Raw genomic sequence first — 16,463 nt, forward strand, 5'->3', positions numbered from 1 at the left:
ATGATTCTTCTGAATGCTTGACTTCTGATGAGGCAACGTGCTGGAGCAAAGAGGTTGGTCAAATTGTTTTCACCTGATAGAACACAGTCTTGTCCTTTCTATGTTAAACGCATTTTGGTACTCAATTATTCTTTTAGCCCAGCTATCTTTATTATCAATATTTTTTATATTGGTCAGTCAGCAACTAGACTAGCACGCTAGTCTTGCTTCGCTAGCACAGAAGCTTTAGTTAGCTATCTGTCCCATGATCTATACAGTCATTGGTTGGATGTATGGAGTGCTGTCTCGCTAGGTTCCGGTAGTAGCTATGGACCCTTTTCACGTGACGTCACGACAAACGCGGCCGCCATTTTGGACGTGTACTACCAGTAGTTTACCACAGCCAGCATTGAGGAACGGCAGCAAAGAAAGTGTTTATTTTCAGCAAGACTTCCATCATGCCACTATATTGTTGTGCACCTGGATGTAGTAACCATCAACAAACAAGGCAAGGTTTATCATTTTATCGGATCCTGACGGAGAAGATGGATAGCGGCCATTAACAGATTGGCAGCCCTCGGCATACCAACGCTTGTGTAGTGACCACTTTGTTGGAGGTAAGACGAATAAAATTAGCCAGAAAAGGCATTACATTGCTGTTAACATTCTGTGGCGGCGAGTGTGTAACCAAATAGGCTAAAATAACCCATTGTAACCTCTTTGTTCTTCTGTAGTAGCTATTAGCTAACGACATTAGCTAGCGTTGTGTTCCTTTGCTGTTGGTAGACTGTAGGACAGATCAGAGGCAGTGTCCTACAAACAGCGCTTAATTTGAGGGGGAGCAAGCCGGAGCGCGCTCCGGCAGCTATTTACACTGGATCCAGTGATCCGACACCTCTCATGACTATGTAACAAAAAAAAAAAAACGATTGTCTTTAGGCTTGCCATCCTTCCACTTGCGAGTGGTAAGTGATCTGCGCTGGGATCACACACACAGCGGCTCAGTCCCGAATCGTGGCTCGTGCACTTCACTCGCGCGCTGTGTGAGCTGCGCAGGGCCGGAGTGCGCACCCTCCAGAGGGCACTCGCTGTTCAGGGCGGAGTGATTTGGAGCGCAGGATGCCTGCGGAGCCGAGCGTATCCGTGTATTGGTGTTGCTGTGTGCACGCGAATCGTGTATTGGTGTTGCTGTGTGCATGCTAATCGCTTTTAAAAACGTTAATCTGATGATCCGCTGATACGGTCTAATGTAAACATGGGCTAAGTGTTCAAAACAAGAGGAACATGTATTTGTCTCTTAAATCCAGGCCGTTCCCTGTAATCTGTAACACTGGGTTGGAGAAAGTAATGGCAAATAGCGAGTGCACAAGCCATAGAAGGTAAACTGTACACAGCGCCAGGGCAGTGTGATGGTATGTCTACTTTTAGATTGTGTTAGCTTATCAATGAGCACACTTGTCACTCAATGAGTTTCACGTCTTTACGACGGATACTTAAATGTGTGTTAGGTATTATTGTTGCAGTCTAAGCAGTCATTGTAGCAGCTAGATGAGCGAGAACCGAAAGGGTCTGGGCCATAAACCGTTATTTCTGTACGGCGTTGCTAATGTGTCGTTACTGTTGTTATTTCTCCCTCTGCTCGCGCTGTAAATGCCCTACGTTGCTGGATAGCGAAGGTGTTTTCTGCATCTCGCTCCTTTTTCTTGTATGTTCTCCGTTTGTTGCCTTCCTCGCATTCAAACCAATTCGAGCCGAAGTCCGCTACATGTCCAAAATGGTGGTCGCGTTTACGAAGGTCACGTGACTGAAAAGGGTCTATACCTGTAAGTTATGTTTGACTTTCTGTGTATGCTAGGCAACGAAATGAAAGCTAATAGTTTTGTAAAGTGATAGGCTTTAGAAAGTAAACAATTTGTGTGTTGTGTGTTAGCATTACTAGCAGGTCAGCCTAGCTCGCGTTTTCGTCTGTGTGCTATTCAGTTTAGTGATATACTTAATTTGTTTCTTTTAGTTTTACGGAAATCAAGGATGAACACATCTGTATAAGTTTGAAGTCTTCAGTAAAGATCCACAACCTAAACCGTTCGCTATCTGTCTATTTTTTGATACATCGCTAGGGCAGAATAGTTCCGTTCATTCCATTCATTGCTTGGGAATATACTTTCAGAAAAGATGGTTTAGATGGTTCAATCCGTTTTCCTTGATGGCACAATAGCTCAATACATATTTGACAAGATGACTTGATTGTGAGTCTTTCTTGAGCGTAAGTAAAAATGATTTCTACGATTTGCATAAACTGCTGCATCGACAACCTATGCCCCCCTCCTGGAACCTGTGCCCCTCCTTTGCCACCCTAAGGAAAACTCTCCGGAGCCGCCACTGCGCCCCATGCGCTCTCTCATGGACCCGTCCTCAAGCAGTAGTCAGGCAGTGCGCGTTCATATGTTGACAACCTGTCCATCGGAAACGTCATAGTAACTCTAAGAGATGTTGCAAAGAACTTAGGAACATGGTTTGATACGAACATGAGTCTCACTACTTATATCTCAAAAACGTGTCATACTGCATCCTATTATTTACATAATTTAAGGCGTATTAGAAAATATCTCCCCGAAGTTTATGCACTGATGTTGGGCAGAACAGATGATTGTAATTGCCTTCTTTATGGGCTGCCTGATGTTCATTTAAATAAGCTTCAGAGAGTTCCGAATGCAGCAGCAGCCAGGCTAATTTGTATTATTCCTACATTTTCTCATATTACACCAATTTTACATTCCTTGCACTGGCTGCCAGTTAGATCAAGGATTGATTTTAACATTTTAGTCATTACTTTTAAAGCTATAAAGGGCTGTGCTCCTAATTATACAGGGTGTTTCAAAAAATCTGATATCATTTCACAACCTAATAACTTTGCCAGTTCTTGTTCAATTGACCTCAAATTTTAACAGCATGTGTGGAAACAGGTCAAAATTTTATGCTGAATGTTTTTTGTTTTTATCTTTTTAGGTATAGAAATGCCATTCGCTGGAAAAGAAAAGACGTTTCACGTGTTAGAATACGCTCGAACACAGTCGAACAAGACTGCAGCGTGCATTTATGAGACAATTCTTTAAAATGCACCAACTGCAATACAGATTTGGACATGGCACAAAAAGATCGAAGAGGAAGGCTGTCTGTGTGTGTGTGTGTCTCAGGCGGCGCGAATATTGAAAATTTGTGAAATTGTTCATGGAATCCACATACCTTTTGAATTTCTCATTCAAATTTTGAGGAATAAATCTTATATTGCTCAACATTAAGCCTGTTCAGTTTCATTTGCGGGGCAGCACGGTGGTGTAGTGGTTAGCGCTGTCGCCTCACAGCAAGAAGGTCCGGGTTCGAGCCCCGTGGCCGGCGAGGGCCTTTCTGTATGGAGTTTGCATGTTCTCCCCGTGGGTTTCCTCCGGGTGCTCCGGTTTCCCCCACAGTCCAAAGACATGCAGGTTAGGTTAACTGGTGACTCTAAATTGACCGTAGGTGTGAATGTGAGTGTGAATGGTTGTCTGTGTCTATGTGTCAGCCCTGTGATGACCTGGCGACTTGTCCAGGGTGTACCCCGCCTTTCGCCCGTAGTCAGCTGGGATAGGCTCCAGCTTGCCTGCGACCCTGTAGAACAGGATAAAGCGGCTACAGATAATGAGATGAGATGAGTTTCATTTGCCTAGACTATGTAGTTTCTGGGATATTTACATCTCAAATAATATACATTTTTTTGAAACACCGAGATCAAAGAGGTGTCCAAGTAGAGGTTAAAGTGCATATCACGGGTAAATTCAGAAGCAAGATCAATGTAATTCTCCTATTTTATATTAAACTTTGGTCAAATATCTGTCACATTTTGCATTTTGTGCAATTTTTTTTACCTTGCACAATACCAGAAAAAAATCAGTTGAAATCAAGCCATTTGAGGCGAATTGGTCCGCCTCTGAAAAAACTTGGCATTTGGATTTCCCGGGAAACATTGATTTTCGTGACGTCACGTGCGGGACGCCTCCTTCTGAATCCTGTCAGCGCTGGTTTGTTTATGAGAAAATGACCTGGTGGTTTTCTGCAAATTTCTTCAACGTTATCACGTAATTATTAAAATGGTTAACAGATGTATCGTAGGAGGGTGTAGCAACACCAGTCTTGATGGGATTAGTACTCATCGTTTCCCAAAAGACCGGACAATGAGAGAGAAATGGGAGCGCTTCGTGCGAGGCACCCGGAAAAACTGTCTACATGCTGCAGACTACAGCATCAGATGCGAGGCTCACTTCATAAAGCCTGACGACTTTGAGAACTATTTGCACTGACATCTCATTTTACCATTCATAACTAAAAAGACATTAGGCGAGAGGGCACTCGCATCGGCAGCTCCAACGCTTTGGAATACGCCGGCAAAGTTAATTAGAGATGCTGATAATTTATCTAATTTTAAATCATTAATTAAAACCCATTACTTCAATTTTATTTTAATAATTAAAGCTAGGCGGTCTTTCGATTTCATAAAATCGGTAAAATTTAGTTCCCTCTGATATTTGGTCATTGTGATATCTAAAAAAACAAACAAACAAACAAACAAACAAACAAACAAACAAACAAACAAAAAAAAACCCAGGCTATTCTGTGGCTGGGAAGTTATTTAATTTAATTTGAGGGGATTCCTAGTAAATAATGTGTATAAAATCGCTCGCTTCGTGCAGTCGAGCAGACAGAGGAAGTCCGTGTGTATGCGCATGCACAGGTTTATCTTCTTCTTTTGGGTTTTACGGCAGCTGGCATCCACAGTGTTGCATTACTGCCATCTACAGGTTTACCTTTGACGGTGCACTGATAGTTCCATCATTCTGTCGCTAAACGAACAGCTGATCACACCGAGGTGCTCGCTGACCGCCGATATTTATTAGTTTGGTCCTGCGTTTCCTTTCCTTCATATATAACATGACGTCTTTTCTTCTCGCTTTCCGTTACTGTAGTCGGTCTTTCACGTTTCATTCGCCTCCGCCATTTTCCTCTCCTGTTTCAAATTTGTATCCCACAATGCCTTGTGCAAACAGGGAAAGCCCACCACGTGATGCATGATGTAGTATCTTGTGCTGTGTCACGGTGAAGCAGGAAAAATAGCAGAGAATTTAGGGCCATATGGCTTTAAATTCATTAATTGTTTGATTAAAAAAACTAATAAAATAAAATTGGAAGTCTGTGATTCGAATTCAGTAGGTTTCGTTCCACTAAGCAAAAATAACTGGGTGTCGGGGGAAATTCTTTTTATGACCTACACTTGAAAAATCTGAAAGGCAGTCTAGCTTTAATATTTTTTGGAATTTTATATGCATTATATATATATATATATATGAGTGATTCCACGCTTATGGGTACTGAAATGGGGACATGAACTTATTCACCTAAAACCATTTCTTTTTTTACCATCAGGTCACAAAACATGTAATCTTTAATGAATGATATGTTAAAAGATAACTTTAATTTTCTGAGATGTAATAAAAACATATTTATATGCCAAAGTCAAGCCTATGAGTTCCAAAATGATGTCTGTTGCATTACTTCTGCTACGATTGTCCATCTCGCGTCTGTTACAAATTAATTACAATCTAGCTATATACCATGTTAATCTTATTGAAAGAATGTGTATGTTTATTCTACTACACATGTTTATTAATTATATTTGCTAAAACATCACCTTCCTATGTTTCAAAAAGTAATTCTACATTGTTAAAATTGAGAATCTATATGTCCACAACACTTCTGTTACGTTCTGACTTTGGCATATAAATGTTTTTATTACATCTCAGAAAATTAAAGTTATCTTTTAACATATCATTCATTAAAGATTACATGTTTTGTGACCTGATGGTAAAAAAAAGAAATGGCTTTAGGTGAATTTTTAAAAATAAGTTCATGTCCCCATTTCAGTACCCATAAGCGTGGAATCACTCATATAGAGAGAGAGAGAGAGAGAGAGAATCTATAATATATATATATATATATATATATATATATATATATATATATATATATATATATATATATATATTCTATAGCTGATATTTTTATGGTTTGTACATTACCTTTAGGATATCATTTCACTTGTATTTATATTCTTTTATTTCATTTATTTACAACATTTTAAGTGCATTTGATCATATATGCATATAAAATGTGCTATATAAGTAATAATAATAATATTATTATTATTATTATTATTATTATTATTATTATTATGTCTCCAAAATGACCGACCCCGCCTTTAACTCTGACCTTTATAACTATAAAAGTGTCACAGCACTGTTTCTCAAACTGCACTTCAGTTCAGTAGTCTGGTTCAGTTTTTTGACCTATTCATGTTGCCGCTGCTCTGCGTTTTATTATTTCTTGAGCTGAAGCCTCTGCAACACTTCTTACTTTAATCCCACTGTCCTGAGGTCTGGAAAATATCTGCCTGTAACTACAACCTTCATTCATTACACCAACTTTCCAATTTATTACACACTTAGTACTTTAGTACCTCAATAATTTATTACTGTATTCTACTGCAGTTATTATTTTTAATGTGGACTTTGGCTAATTCAATTCAATACATAATCCCAAAAGCTCACTCATTCGTTTCGTAACACCAGAGCAGTAAATCTGCTTTTCCCTGTTGATGTCTGGATGCAGGAAAGTTCACTCAGATTCCCCAAATGTGTGAGCAAGAGCAGATCTTCATTTCAGGCACAAGGTCTGTGGGACTAAAGAGACAGCTCGAAAGATGTAACAACTGTACCACCCACAGTGCAGTCCTCATACACACACACACACACACACACACACACACACACACACACACACACAGAGCCCCTGCCTCCTACTATTATGAAAAGCTCATTACACTCTTTCTCTCATGGCTCGTGTGTGTGTGTGTGTGTGTGTGTGTGTGTGTGTGTGTGTGTGTGTGTGTGTGTGTGTGTGTGTGTGTGTGTGTGTGTGATTACCAAGCCATTAATAACTCCCATACAGACAGAGAGCAAGAACAGGGTCAGAGAGAACAGTCCTAAATATCTAACATGAACATGTGCAGGATCCAGGATTTCCATCTGCGCTCTCTAATTACTGTGTCTCTGTCTACTGTAGCCTTGAATGCCTCCTGTTCTTTCTCTCTCTCTTTATTTCTCTCTCTGTAGCTGCTTCAGCTTCACATCAGAGGCGGTTTATCAGTCAGCATCTGTGCTGTGGCTCTTGGCACAAGTTCGCTGCTGCTGTCCTAAAGAGCTGAAGCAGCCTCTGATGAGCTCAGAACTCAAAACACATCGTCCTAATGTCTGGGGGGGGATGCATGAAAAGGACACAGAGTAAGAGAATGCTGAGCGGAAATAGAGGGATAGAGAACGAGAAGAGTGATTGGGATAAGAGCAAGAGGAAGATAAAAGCGAGAGTGAGAAAGAGAGACAGAGTCGGAGAAATGTCAAAAGAGAGACAGGTGTGGAGGGAGAAAGACGATGATCTGCACAGCGGGAGAAAGAAAGAAAGAAAGAAAGAAAGAAAGGGAGAGAGAGAGAAAGAAAGAAAGAGGTTTACAGAGACAGGGCAAGAAAGGGAGAGAGAGAGAAAGAGAGTGTGCGGGTGAAAGACAAAAATATAAAAACGTGAGAGTGATACAGGTGGATGGAGAGAGAAGTAAAGGGACAGATGGATACACAGCAAGAAAGAAAGAAAGAAAGAAAGAAAGAAAGAAAGAAAGAAAGAAAGAAAGAAGTTTATAGAGACAGGGCAAGAAAGGGAGAGAGAGAGAGAAAGAGAGTGTGCGGGTGAAAGACAAAAATATAAAAACGTGAGAGTGATACAGGTGGATGGAGAGAGAAGTAAAGGGACAGATGGATACACAGAAAGAAAGAAAGAAAGAAAGAAAGAAAGAAAGAAAGAAAGAAAGAAAGAAAGAAAGAAAGAAAGAAAGAAAGAAAGAAAGAAGTTTACAGAGACAGGGCAAGAAAGGGAGAGAGAGAGAGAAAGAGTGTGCAGGTGAAAGACAAAAATATAAAAACGTGAGAGTGATACAGGTGGATGGAGAGAGAAGTAAAGGGACAGATGGATACACAGCAAGAAAGAAAGAAAGAAAGAAAGAAAGAGGTTTACAGAGACAGGGCAAGAAAGGGAGAGAGAGAGAGAGAAAGAGAGTGTGCGGGTGAAAGACAAAAATATAAAAACGTGAGAGTGATACAGGTGGATGGAGAGAGAAGTAAAGGGACATATGGATACACAGCAAGAAAGAAAGAAAGAAAGAAAGAAAGAAAGAAAGAAAGAAAGAAAGAGGTTTACAGAGACAAGGCAAGAAAGGGAGAGAGAGAGAGAAAGAGAGTGTGCGGGTGAAAGACAAATATAAAAACGTGAGAGTGATACAGGTGGATGGAGAGAGAAGTAAAGGGACAGATGGATACACAGCAAGAAAGAAAGAAAGAAAGAAAGAAAGAAAGAAAGAAAGAAGTTTATAGAGACAGGGCAAGAAAGGGAGAGCGAGAGAGAAAGAGAGAGGAAGACAAAGAATGATGCGAGTGATGACTGCTGTTTGAAATAACTTTTTAATGTATTTATATATTTATTAGTTTATCTTGTATTATTTTCATAGGGTTTTTTTTATACACTTTCTTTGCACCAAGGATTGCATTTAATTTCGTTGTATTTATTTACAAAGACAATAAAGATATTCTATTCTATAAGAAAGGGACAGAGAAATAGAGAGAGGAATGAAAGAATAAGCTACAGTGTCTTGCAAAAGTATTCATCCCCCTTGGTGTTTGTCCTGTTTTGTCGCATCACGAGCTGGAATTAAAACGGATGTTTGGAGGGTTAGCACCATTTGATTTACACAGCATGCCTACCGCTTTAAAGGTGCACATTGTTTTACTGTGACACAAACAATAATTAAGACGAAAAAACAGAAATCTGGGGTGTGCATAAGTATTCACCCCCCTCCGTATGAATCCCCTAAATTAGAGCTGGTCCAACCAATTCACTTCATAAGTCACATAATTAGTTGATTAAGATCCACCTGTGTGCAATCAAAGTGTCACATGATCTGTCACATGATGTCTGTATAAATCAACCTGTTCTGGAAGGACCCTGACTCTGCAACACTATGAAGCAAGCAGCATGAAAACCAAGGAGCCTCCAAACAGGTCAGAGACAAAGTTGTGGAGAAGTACAGATCAGGGTTGGGTTATAAAAAATATCCCAAACTTTGAATATCCCAGGGAGCACCATTAAATCCATTATAGCAGAGTGGAAAGAATATGGCACCACTACAAACCTGACAAGAGAAGGCCGCCCACCAAAACTCACAGACCGGGCAAGGAGGGCATTAATCAGAGATGCAACAAAGACACCAAAGATAACACTGAAGGAGCTGCAAAGATCCACAGCGGAGATGGGAGTATCTGTCCATAGGACCACTTTAAGCTGTACACTCCACAGAGTGGGGTTAAGGAAACACGTTTGGAGTTTGCCCAACAGCATGTGGTAGACTCCCCAAACACATGGAAGAAGATTCTCTGGTCAGATGAGACAAAAATTGATCTTTCTGGCCATCATGGGAAATGCCATGTGTGGTGCAAACCCAACACCCTGAGTACACCATTTCTACAGTGAAGCATGGTGGTGGCAGCATCATGTTGTGGGGATATTTTTCATCTACAGGGACAGGAAAGCTGGTCAGGACTGAAGGAAAGATGGATGGCACTAAATACAGGGCAACTCTGGAGGAAAACCTGTTTGGGTCAGCCAGAGGTTTGAGACTGGGACGAAGGTTCATGTTCTAGCAGGACAATGACCCTAAACAGACTGCTAAAGCTACACTGGAGTGGTTTAAAGGGAAACATTTAAATGTCTTGGAATTCTCTACAGCAGCTCTGACAGTAGCTGAATGCACTTGTTTGAATACATCATCGTTTCCATGGTAACAACTTACACAGGGGCTTGTATGGCAGATGCTCCATATAAAGGGGAAGATTTTAAAGATGCGTGTAGCGCTATGGATCTGGTGAAGTTTTTGAAAGGAGTATCCAGTGTCAGTGCCTTATGACAGTCCCAGGTAAAGCTACATTTTCCGACATTGATGAGTCCCGTCCCCCCCCACGAGAGGCTGGTGATGGAAAGACTCTAATAATAGTGGTGAGTGATAACAGAAATTGTTTCATGGGTGTTCCAGAACATACAGGGTGTGTCCGAAATGGGGAAAATACTGCCTCAGGAGGATGTTTAACAAGACAACGAAGCATCAAGGACCATTTGAAATGGAACAAGTGCTCGTTTCCTGTTGACGGTAATACCAATGTATCCTCAATGCTGTCTATTACCCATAAATCTGTGTGGCAACTCCATTAAGCAACGGAAAAAAAAAAGATGGTGGGTTGAGCTTCACAGAAAGTAGTTTTGTATACAAATCTAAGTTTGGGGCTTTTTTTTTTTTTTTTTGCTTAGATTTTTTAAACTTAACCAAGAACTAAACTTGTTCTCTCTCAGATAACCCGTAACTGTAACTAAATACATTTGTTTGATATGATTTTGAGGCGTCTGTTAGCTGACTAGCTAATGTTAATCATTCTATCCACATTCACTGGATATGAGCAATTGCATGCTCTGATTGGCTACGCTACTACTAAGCTATCAGCTCATATACCGTGAGTAGAGAAAAACAAAATGGCGGAGCGTGTTGCTGAACCAACCGAGGACGAAATAAAAACTACTTGAAAACAAAACCCCCCAAAAACAAAAAGCAACAAAATATGGAATGAAAGTATCTGATGGTAAGAACAGATCTTTTTTGTATTTTTCAAGAATTATTATTATTATTATTGCATTTTTCACAAATTGCTCCTGTCATTTCACCGGTTTTTTTACATTCTAAGCAGAAATGATTTTGTTGGACATTTTGTATGAAGTTTTTATTTATCGAATTTGCAAAAAAATAAAAATAAAAATGCTCTGTTTCTCAAAATCCAGTGAATGTGGATAGAATAAAACAGTTATTCCACTCAATCTCGTCGTACATGGCGTATAGATAACTCGGTGCTACGCGCCTCGTCGGCCATCAGCTCATGTACGACTCGATTTCATGGAATAACTGTTAACCAGTTAGTTACATTCCGTTCTGACGTCACGTGTTACGGTAAACTGTATTCTGAAAGGACATTTGAAACAAATGTTCTCAGAAGATGCCTTCAGTTGAAAGTCCAGCCTTTTCAGACACCTGTCTATTATTACAGCAGTGAGGCAGCAAGGCAGCAACCTTCTGTTTGAAACACAGCCTTAATGTAACTATAAAAGGATAAAAAGCATGATGTTCATTAATTAATAAAAAACATGTATTCTAACTCAAGGAACAAAACACTTCAGGATATGATGCTACTGGAGGAATCAGCTTTGGCGGCGGAAGAGTAACTCCATCCATTTCGATTTGGGACACACCACCGTGGCGTTGATTATTTTCCTTTAACCGCACTCCCCCAAGTGTATTCCTTATCTTTTACAGAACAATAAATGGCACACGTCCAACCCAAACTCAACAGCTCCACTCAGCACTAATGTCTGACTAATCACTCTGTCCTCCTTTTAATAAATCGGAGCTGCTTTCTGCAGTGTTCGGACGTAGTGCACCTGATACGCCGAATCAGAGCTGCTCAACTGATGTTTGGCGTTTGGTTGATTTTCGAGCAGAGAAATGAAGAATGGGTGTGAACGTATTGTACGATAATAATGCTATAAATCTCACTCTGCATAAAGTCATCATAAACACAGCCAAAGGGGCAAGTGATTCATTGCGCTGTTGTCCATGACTGATGAAGTTGCCCACTTCCTGCTCTGACTGTGGTGGAGTGATTTGCAGGAAAGAAGAGTGTGCATGAGTCAGGGCTCGGATTTTCATTTGTTTGTTTTTCTTGGGTTTTATTCCAGAAGATCTATTCGTTTTTCACTGGTACACAGTTTTATGACGTTTATACTGTATATCTTTCAGTGTTCAGTTTGGACTGGAGTGTCTGGAGGGAAACGCTGTGCAGGTGCAGTATTTTCCTCTGTTTCAGCACTGTAGTGTGTTATTATTAGAAACCTGGCACATTTTTGTGTAAAAGAGGTAAATTTAGAATATTCCCACACCGCAAATACTCTTTCTGCCAGCCGTCAGATTCCATACGAGAACTCAGGGTGTAATTTTATTTCATTCACTTTCAGAAGTGAGTTTTTAAGCATTTCTTGGTTGCATGTTTAGTGTCATTTGAGTATTTTATTTTATTTCAGTTTCTAAAACTTCCCAAAATTTATTTATGGATTAATAGTCCATCCATCCATCCATCCATCCATCCATCCATCCATCCATCCATCCATCCATCCATTCATTCCTCTATCCATCCATTCCTCTATCCATCCCTCGATCCCTCCATCCATTCCTCCATCCACCATTCCTCCATCCATCCATCCCTCTATCCATCCATCCACCCATCCCTCCATCCATCCACCCATCCCTCCATCCATCTATCCATTCCTCCCTCCATCCATCCATTCCTCCACCCATCCATCCATCCATCCATCCATTCCTCCCTCCATCCATTCCTCCATCCATCCATCCATCCATCCATCCATCCATCCATCCATCCATTCTTCCATCTATCCACCCATCCATTCCTTGATCCATCCATCCCTCTATCCCTCCATCCACCCATCCATTCCTCCATCCATCCATTCCTCCCGCCATCCATCCATTCCTCCATCCATTGATCCATCCATCCATCCCTCCCTCCATCCATCCATACATCCCTCCATCCATCCTTCCCTCCATCCATCCATCATTCCTCCATCCATCCACCCATCCATTCCTCCATCCACCCATCCCTTCATCCATCCACCCATCCCTCCCTCCATCCACCCATCCCTCCATCCATCTATCCATTCCTCCCTCCATCCACCCATCCCTCCATCCATCCATCCCTCGATCCATTCCTCAATCCATCCACCCGTCCATTCCTCCCTCATCCATCCATCCATCCATCCATCCATCCATCCATCCATCCATCCATCAATCCATCTACTCCTCCATCCCTCCACTCATCCATCCCTCCATCCCTTGATCCATTCCTCAATCCATCCACCCATCCACTCCTCAATCTCTCGACCAAGCCATCCCTCGACCCAACCATCCCTCGACCCAGCCATCCCTCGATCCATCCACCCACCCACTCCTCAATCCATCCACCCATCCGCTCCTCAATCCCTCGACCCAGCCATCCCTCGACCCAGCCATCCATTCATTCCTCCATCCATCCATGTATCTAAAGTGTTTGCTTTTACTTCCTGCCTATTTAGCTTATACGTCCTGGTGTGTGTGTGTGTGTGTGTGTGTGTGTGTGTGTGTGTGTTCTGTGATATAAATTTACCTTCTAGGATCGTGAACTTCCACTGAGAACTTCTTCTCCCTGAAGTATAGATTCTCCAGCTGCCTCCATTGAAACACCTGAAGAGACGAGAGAAAGGCTTGATAGAGTCCCTCCAGTGTTTCTCTCACTTTTCTAATGAACAAACTCTATCCATGCACAAAGACAAGACCCACACACACACACACACACCAGGCCGAGACTAAATTCCTGATCGGCGATGCACATCCAAACTGCACCACTGCTCTCTTTGTCCTTTTAAAGCTGTGTGCTGCTCTTTAGGCCTCCTCCTGAGAAATCCAGCTGCTCTATGTGTGTATGTGTGTTAGATCCTCTTTAAGCATACTGTACTATGTGTGTGTGTGTGTGTTAGAGTGCAAGTCTGCGTATACTCTGGTTGTGTTTGGAAAGAGAATGAGAGAGGGAGGAGTCAGCTCTCTCCCCGACCTCCTCCCTCACTCCCTCCCTCCCTCTGGGACACACACTTCCTGCTCCCACCATGGACTGTGCGTGGGCGGGGTCTTTGGAGAGTTCAGAGTGACATGCTTGCATATGTGTGTGTGAGTCCACAGAGTAGTCACGGAGCTTTGTTTGACTCGCCCCTCCTTTCTCTTCATTCACTCATAAAGCCAGGTTCTGGTTCTCATTACACACACACACACACACACACACACAGAGTAGGGTTTTGTGTACTACACACATGTTGGACTCCTGCAGCCATCAGCTGAATAGATGAGACAAAGAGAAGGAGGGCGAGTGAGAGAAAGTTAGAGAAAGAGCTGCACAGCTAAAAATACAACTTTCCATCACTTTCTGTCCTTACTCACGCAATTCCAGACGGGTCTGACTTTCTTTAGACTAAATCATGATACGCAATTGTGCTTCGGAAAACATGCACTGATCCGATTCAGCGTGTCCGTTCACCAAAGGAATTCCACACATTATTCCATTTAAGATGCCGCTGCATGCAAACAGCAATTAGTGGCAAAATGCCGTCTGTACAAGCAAAGTGAGAGGAAGGAGAAAGGGGGATTAAAAGGAAGGTGGGGGGGAGTGAGATGGAGAAAAAGGAGAAAGAGAGCGGGGAGGGAGGAGGAAGGAGGGGGCTGGCTTTAAAAAGCTTAAGAATTTTAACAACCTGGGAAAACAATGGACAGATGAAGGAAACAGGGAGAAGGGCTACAATGACAAACACTCACCACAACACACCACACACGCAAAGTTCTCCATCTATCGTTCAGACGACGCCACTAAACTCCAGATAGACAGCAACATTTAAAGTTAATGTGTTCAGCCTTCTGAGAAGCCTGACGCTTTTTCGGGACAAAAAAACAAATCTGACCTCAACACTTTCTCAACAGCTTTCATCTTGCAGATTATATCGCTCCAAAAAAGAGGGGGGGGGGTCTGGAATGATCTGTGACGATCTAAACACTTAGTTCTAGCGGTGGCCAATGAGGCGGAGAGCATTAACCGCACCAAACAGCATTCAGGCTACAGCAAGGTGGGCCGTGAGATTCAAACACTGCCACGGTCAACGGCAAATCTGATGTGTGTGCGTATGTGTGTGTGTGTGTGTGTGTGTATGCGTTCATGCATTCACTACGAAGCCTTGCCAACACCCTCATGGCCCTCATTACACTAATAGGAGCAGTCAGAATTACAAACTGAAAGAGAACTGGTGCACTGCGAGGAAAAAACAAACGCTGTGGTCTACGGAAGCAACGCTGAGTTCCAGCGTGCTGTGTGACACAGAGTACAGGTCACTCAGCGAGGTATATGACACGCTCGTGATCAGAACCTAGGATTAGGTATGGATGGATTTGGGTCAGAATCAGGAACAAGACCGTCAGTGATGGTGCTCACTCCGGCCCTGCCTAGTCGAGAAGGAATGATCTAAAGTGGGCAACTTTATCTCATCTCATCTCATCTCATCTCATCTCATCTCATCTCATTATCTCTAGCCGCTTTATCCTGTTCTACAGGGTCGCGGGCAAGCTGGAGCCTATCCCAGCTGACTACGGGCGAGAGGCGGGGTACACCCTGGACAAGTCGCCAGGTCATCACAGGGCTGACACACACAGAGAGACAGACAACCATTCACACTCACATTCACACCTACGGTCAATTTAGAGTCACCAGTTAACCTAACCTGCATGTCTTTGGACTGTGGGGGAAACCGGAGCACCCGGAGGAAACCCATGCGGACACAGGGAGAACATGCAAACTCCGCACAGAAAGGCCCTCGCCGGCCACGGGGCTCGAACCTGGACCTTCTTGCTGTGAGGCGACAGCGCTAACCACTACACCACCATGCCGCCCTGTGTACTCTATATACAAGCTACTGTATATATAGAAGCTATATACACCCTAGGCATACCGACCTATTTGCCAGAAAGAATCCAAAATGACGATGAATTAACCGAGAAGAAGCGATTTTTGTTGAACTGCTCATTAAGGCTTAATTAGTACATAACTTCATTAATAACTGTAATTAAGCAAATCTGGGTACAAGTTATATACACCCTAGGAACCCCTACATTCATGCCAGAAAGAATAAAAATCGCTGAAGAATTCAGGGAGAAGAAGCGATTTGTGTAGAAATTGTTCATTAGGGCTTAATTACTCCATTTCTTCATTGTTAATTGCAATTATGCAAATGTGGGTAGAAGCCAGGTGCACCCCAGGCAGACCTACCTTCCTGCCAAAAAGAATAAAAATCGGTGAAGAATTGAGAGAGAAGCAGCGATTTTCGTGAAATGTGGACGACGCTGGACGGACAACACATGATGGCATAAAGTCATCGCCTGTCGGCTGGATGAGCTAACAAGGTCAGGTTCTTGATTACATTTCGGGTCAGGATGAGGATTAATGTCATGGAGGATGTTTTGACAAGGCGTCCCAAAGTGTTTTATTCTGCTTATTCCACAGCAACCTTCTGATGACTGTTTTATTGACTCAAGAACAACGCATTTTTACAGAAGTGTAGTGCTGCCACGCCGGAAAAAGAAGAGTGGATCAGTATCACGTTATATGATGAGGCGTTTGTTA

The 16,463-nt window shown here is 42.2% G+C and overlaps 1 protein-coding gene across 7 annotated transcripts in view; it reads right to left on the reverse strand.

Annotated features, from left to right (window-relative positions):
* frmd4a (FERM domain containing 4A) overlaps window positions 1-16,463 on the reverse strand; it is a 288,964-nt gene that overhangs the window by 46,031 nt on the left and 226,470 nt on the right. For 6 of the 7 annotated variants that reach the window (XM_060923607.1, XM_060923606.1, XM_060923605.1 and 3 more), the window contains exon 12: window positions 13,416-13,492. In XM_060923607.1, the coding sequence (XP_060779590.1) occupies window positions 13,416-13,492 (77 nt within the window). Of the gene's footprint in view, window positions 1-13,415; window positions 13,493-13,604; window positions 13,802-16,463 lie in introns of those variants that run through there. The other variant, XM_060923610.1, reaches the window with a different exon arrangement.

This window comes from Neoarius graeffei, chromosome 6, assembly GCF_027579695.1.
Source record: "Neoarius graeffei isolate fNeoGra1 chromosome 6, fNeoGra1.pri, whole genome shotgun sequence".
NCBI classification, from domain to species: Eukaryota; Metazoa; Chordata; class Actinopteri; order Siluriformes; family Ariidae; genus Neoarius; species Neoarius graeffei.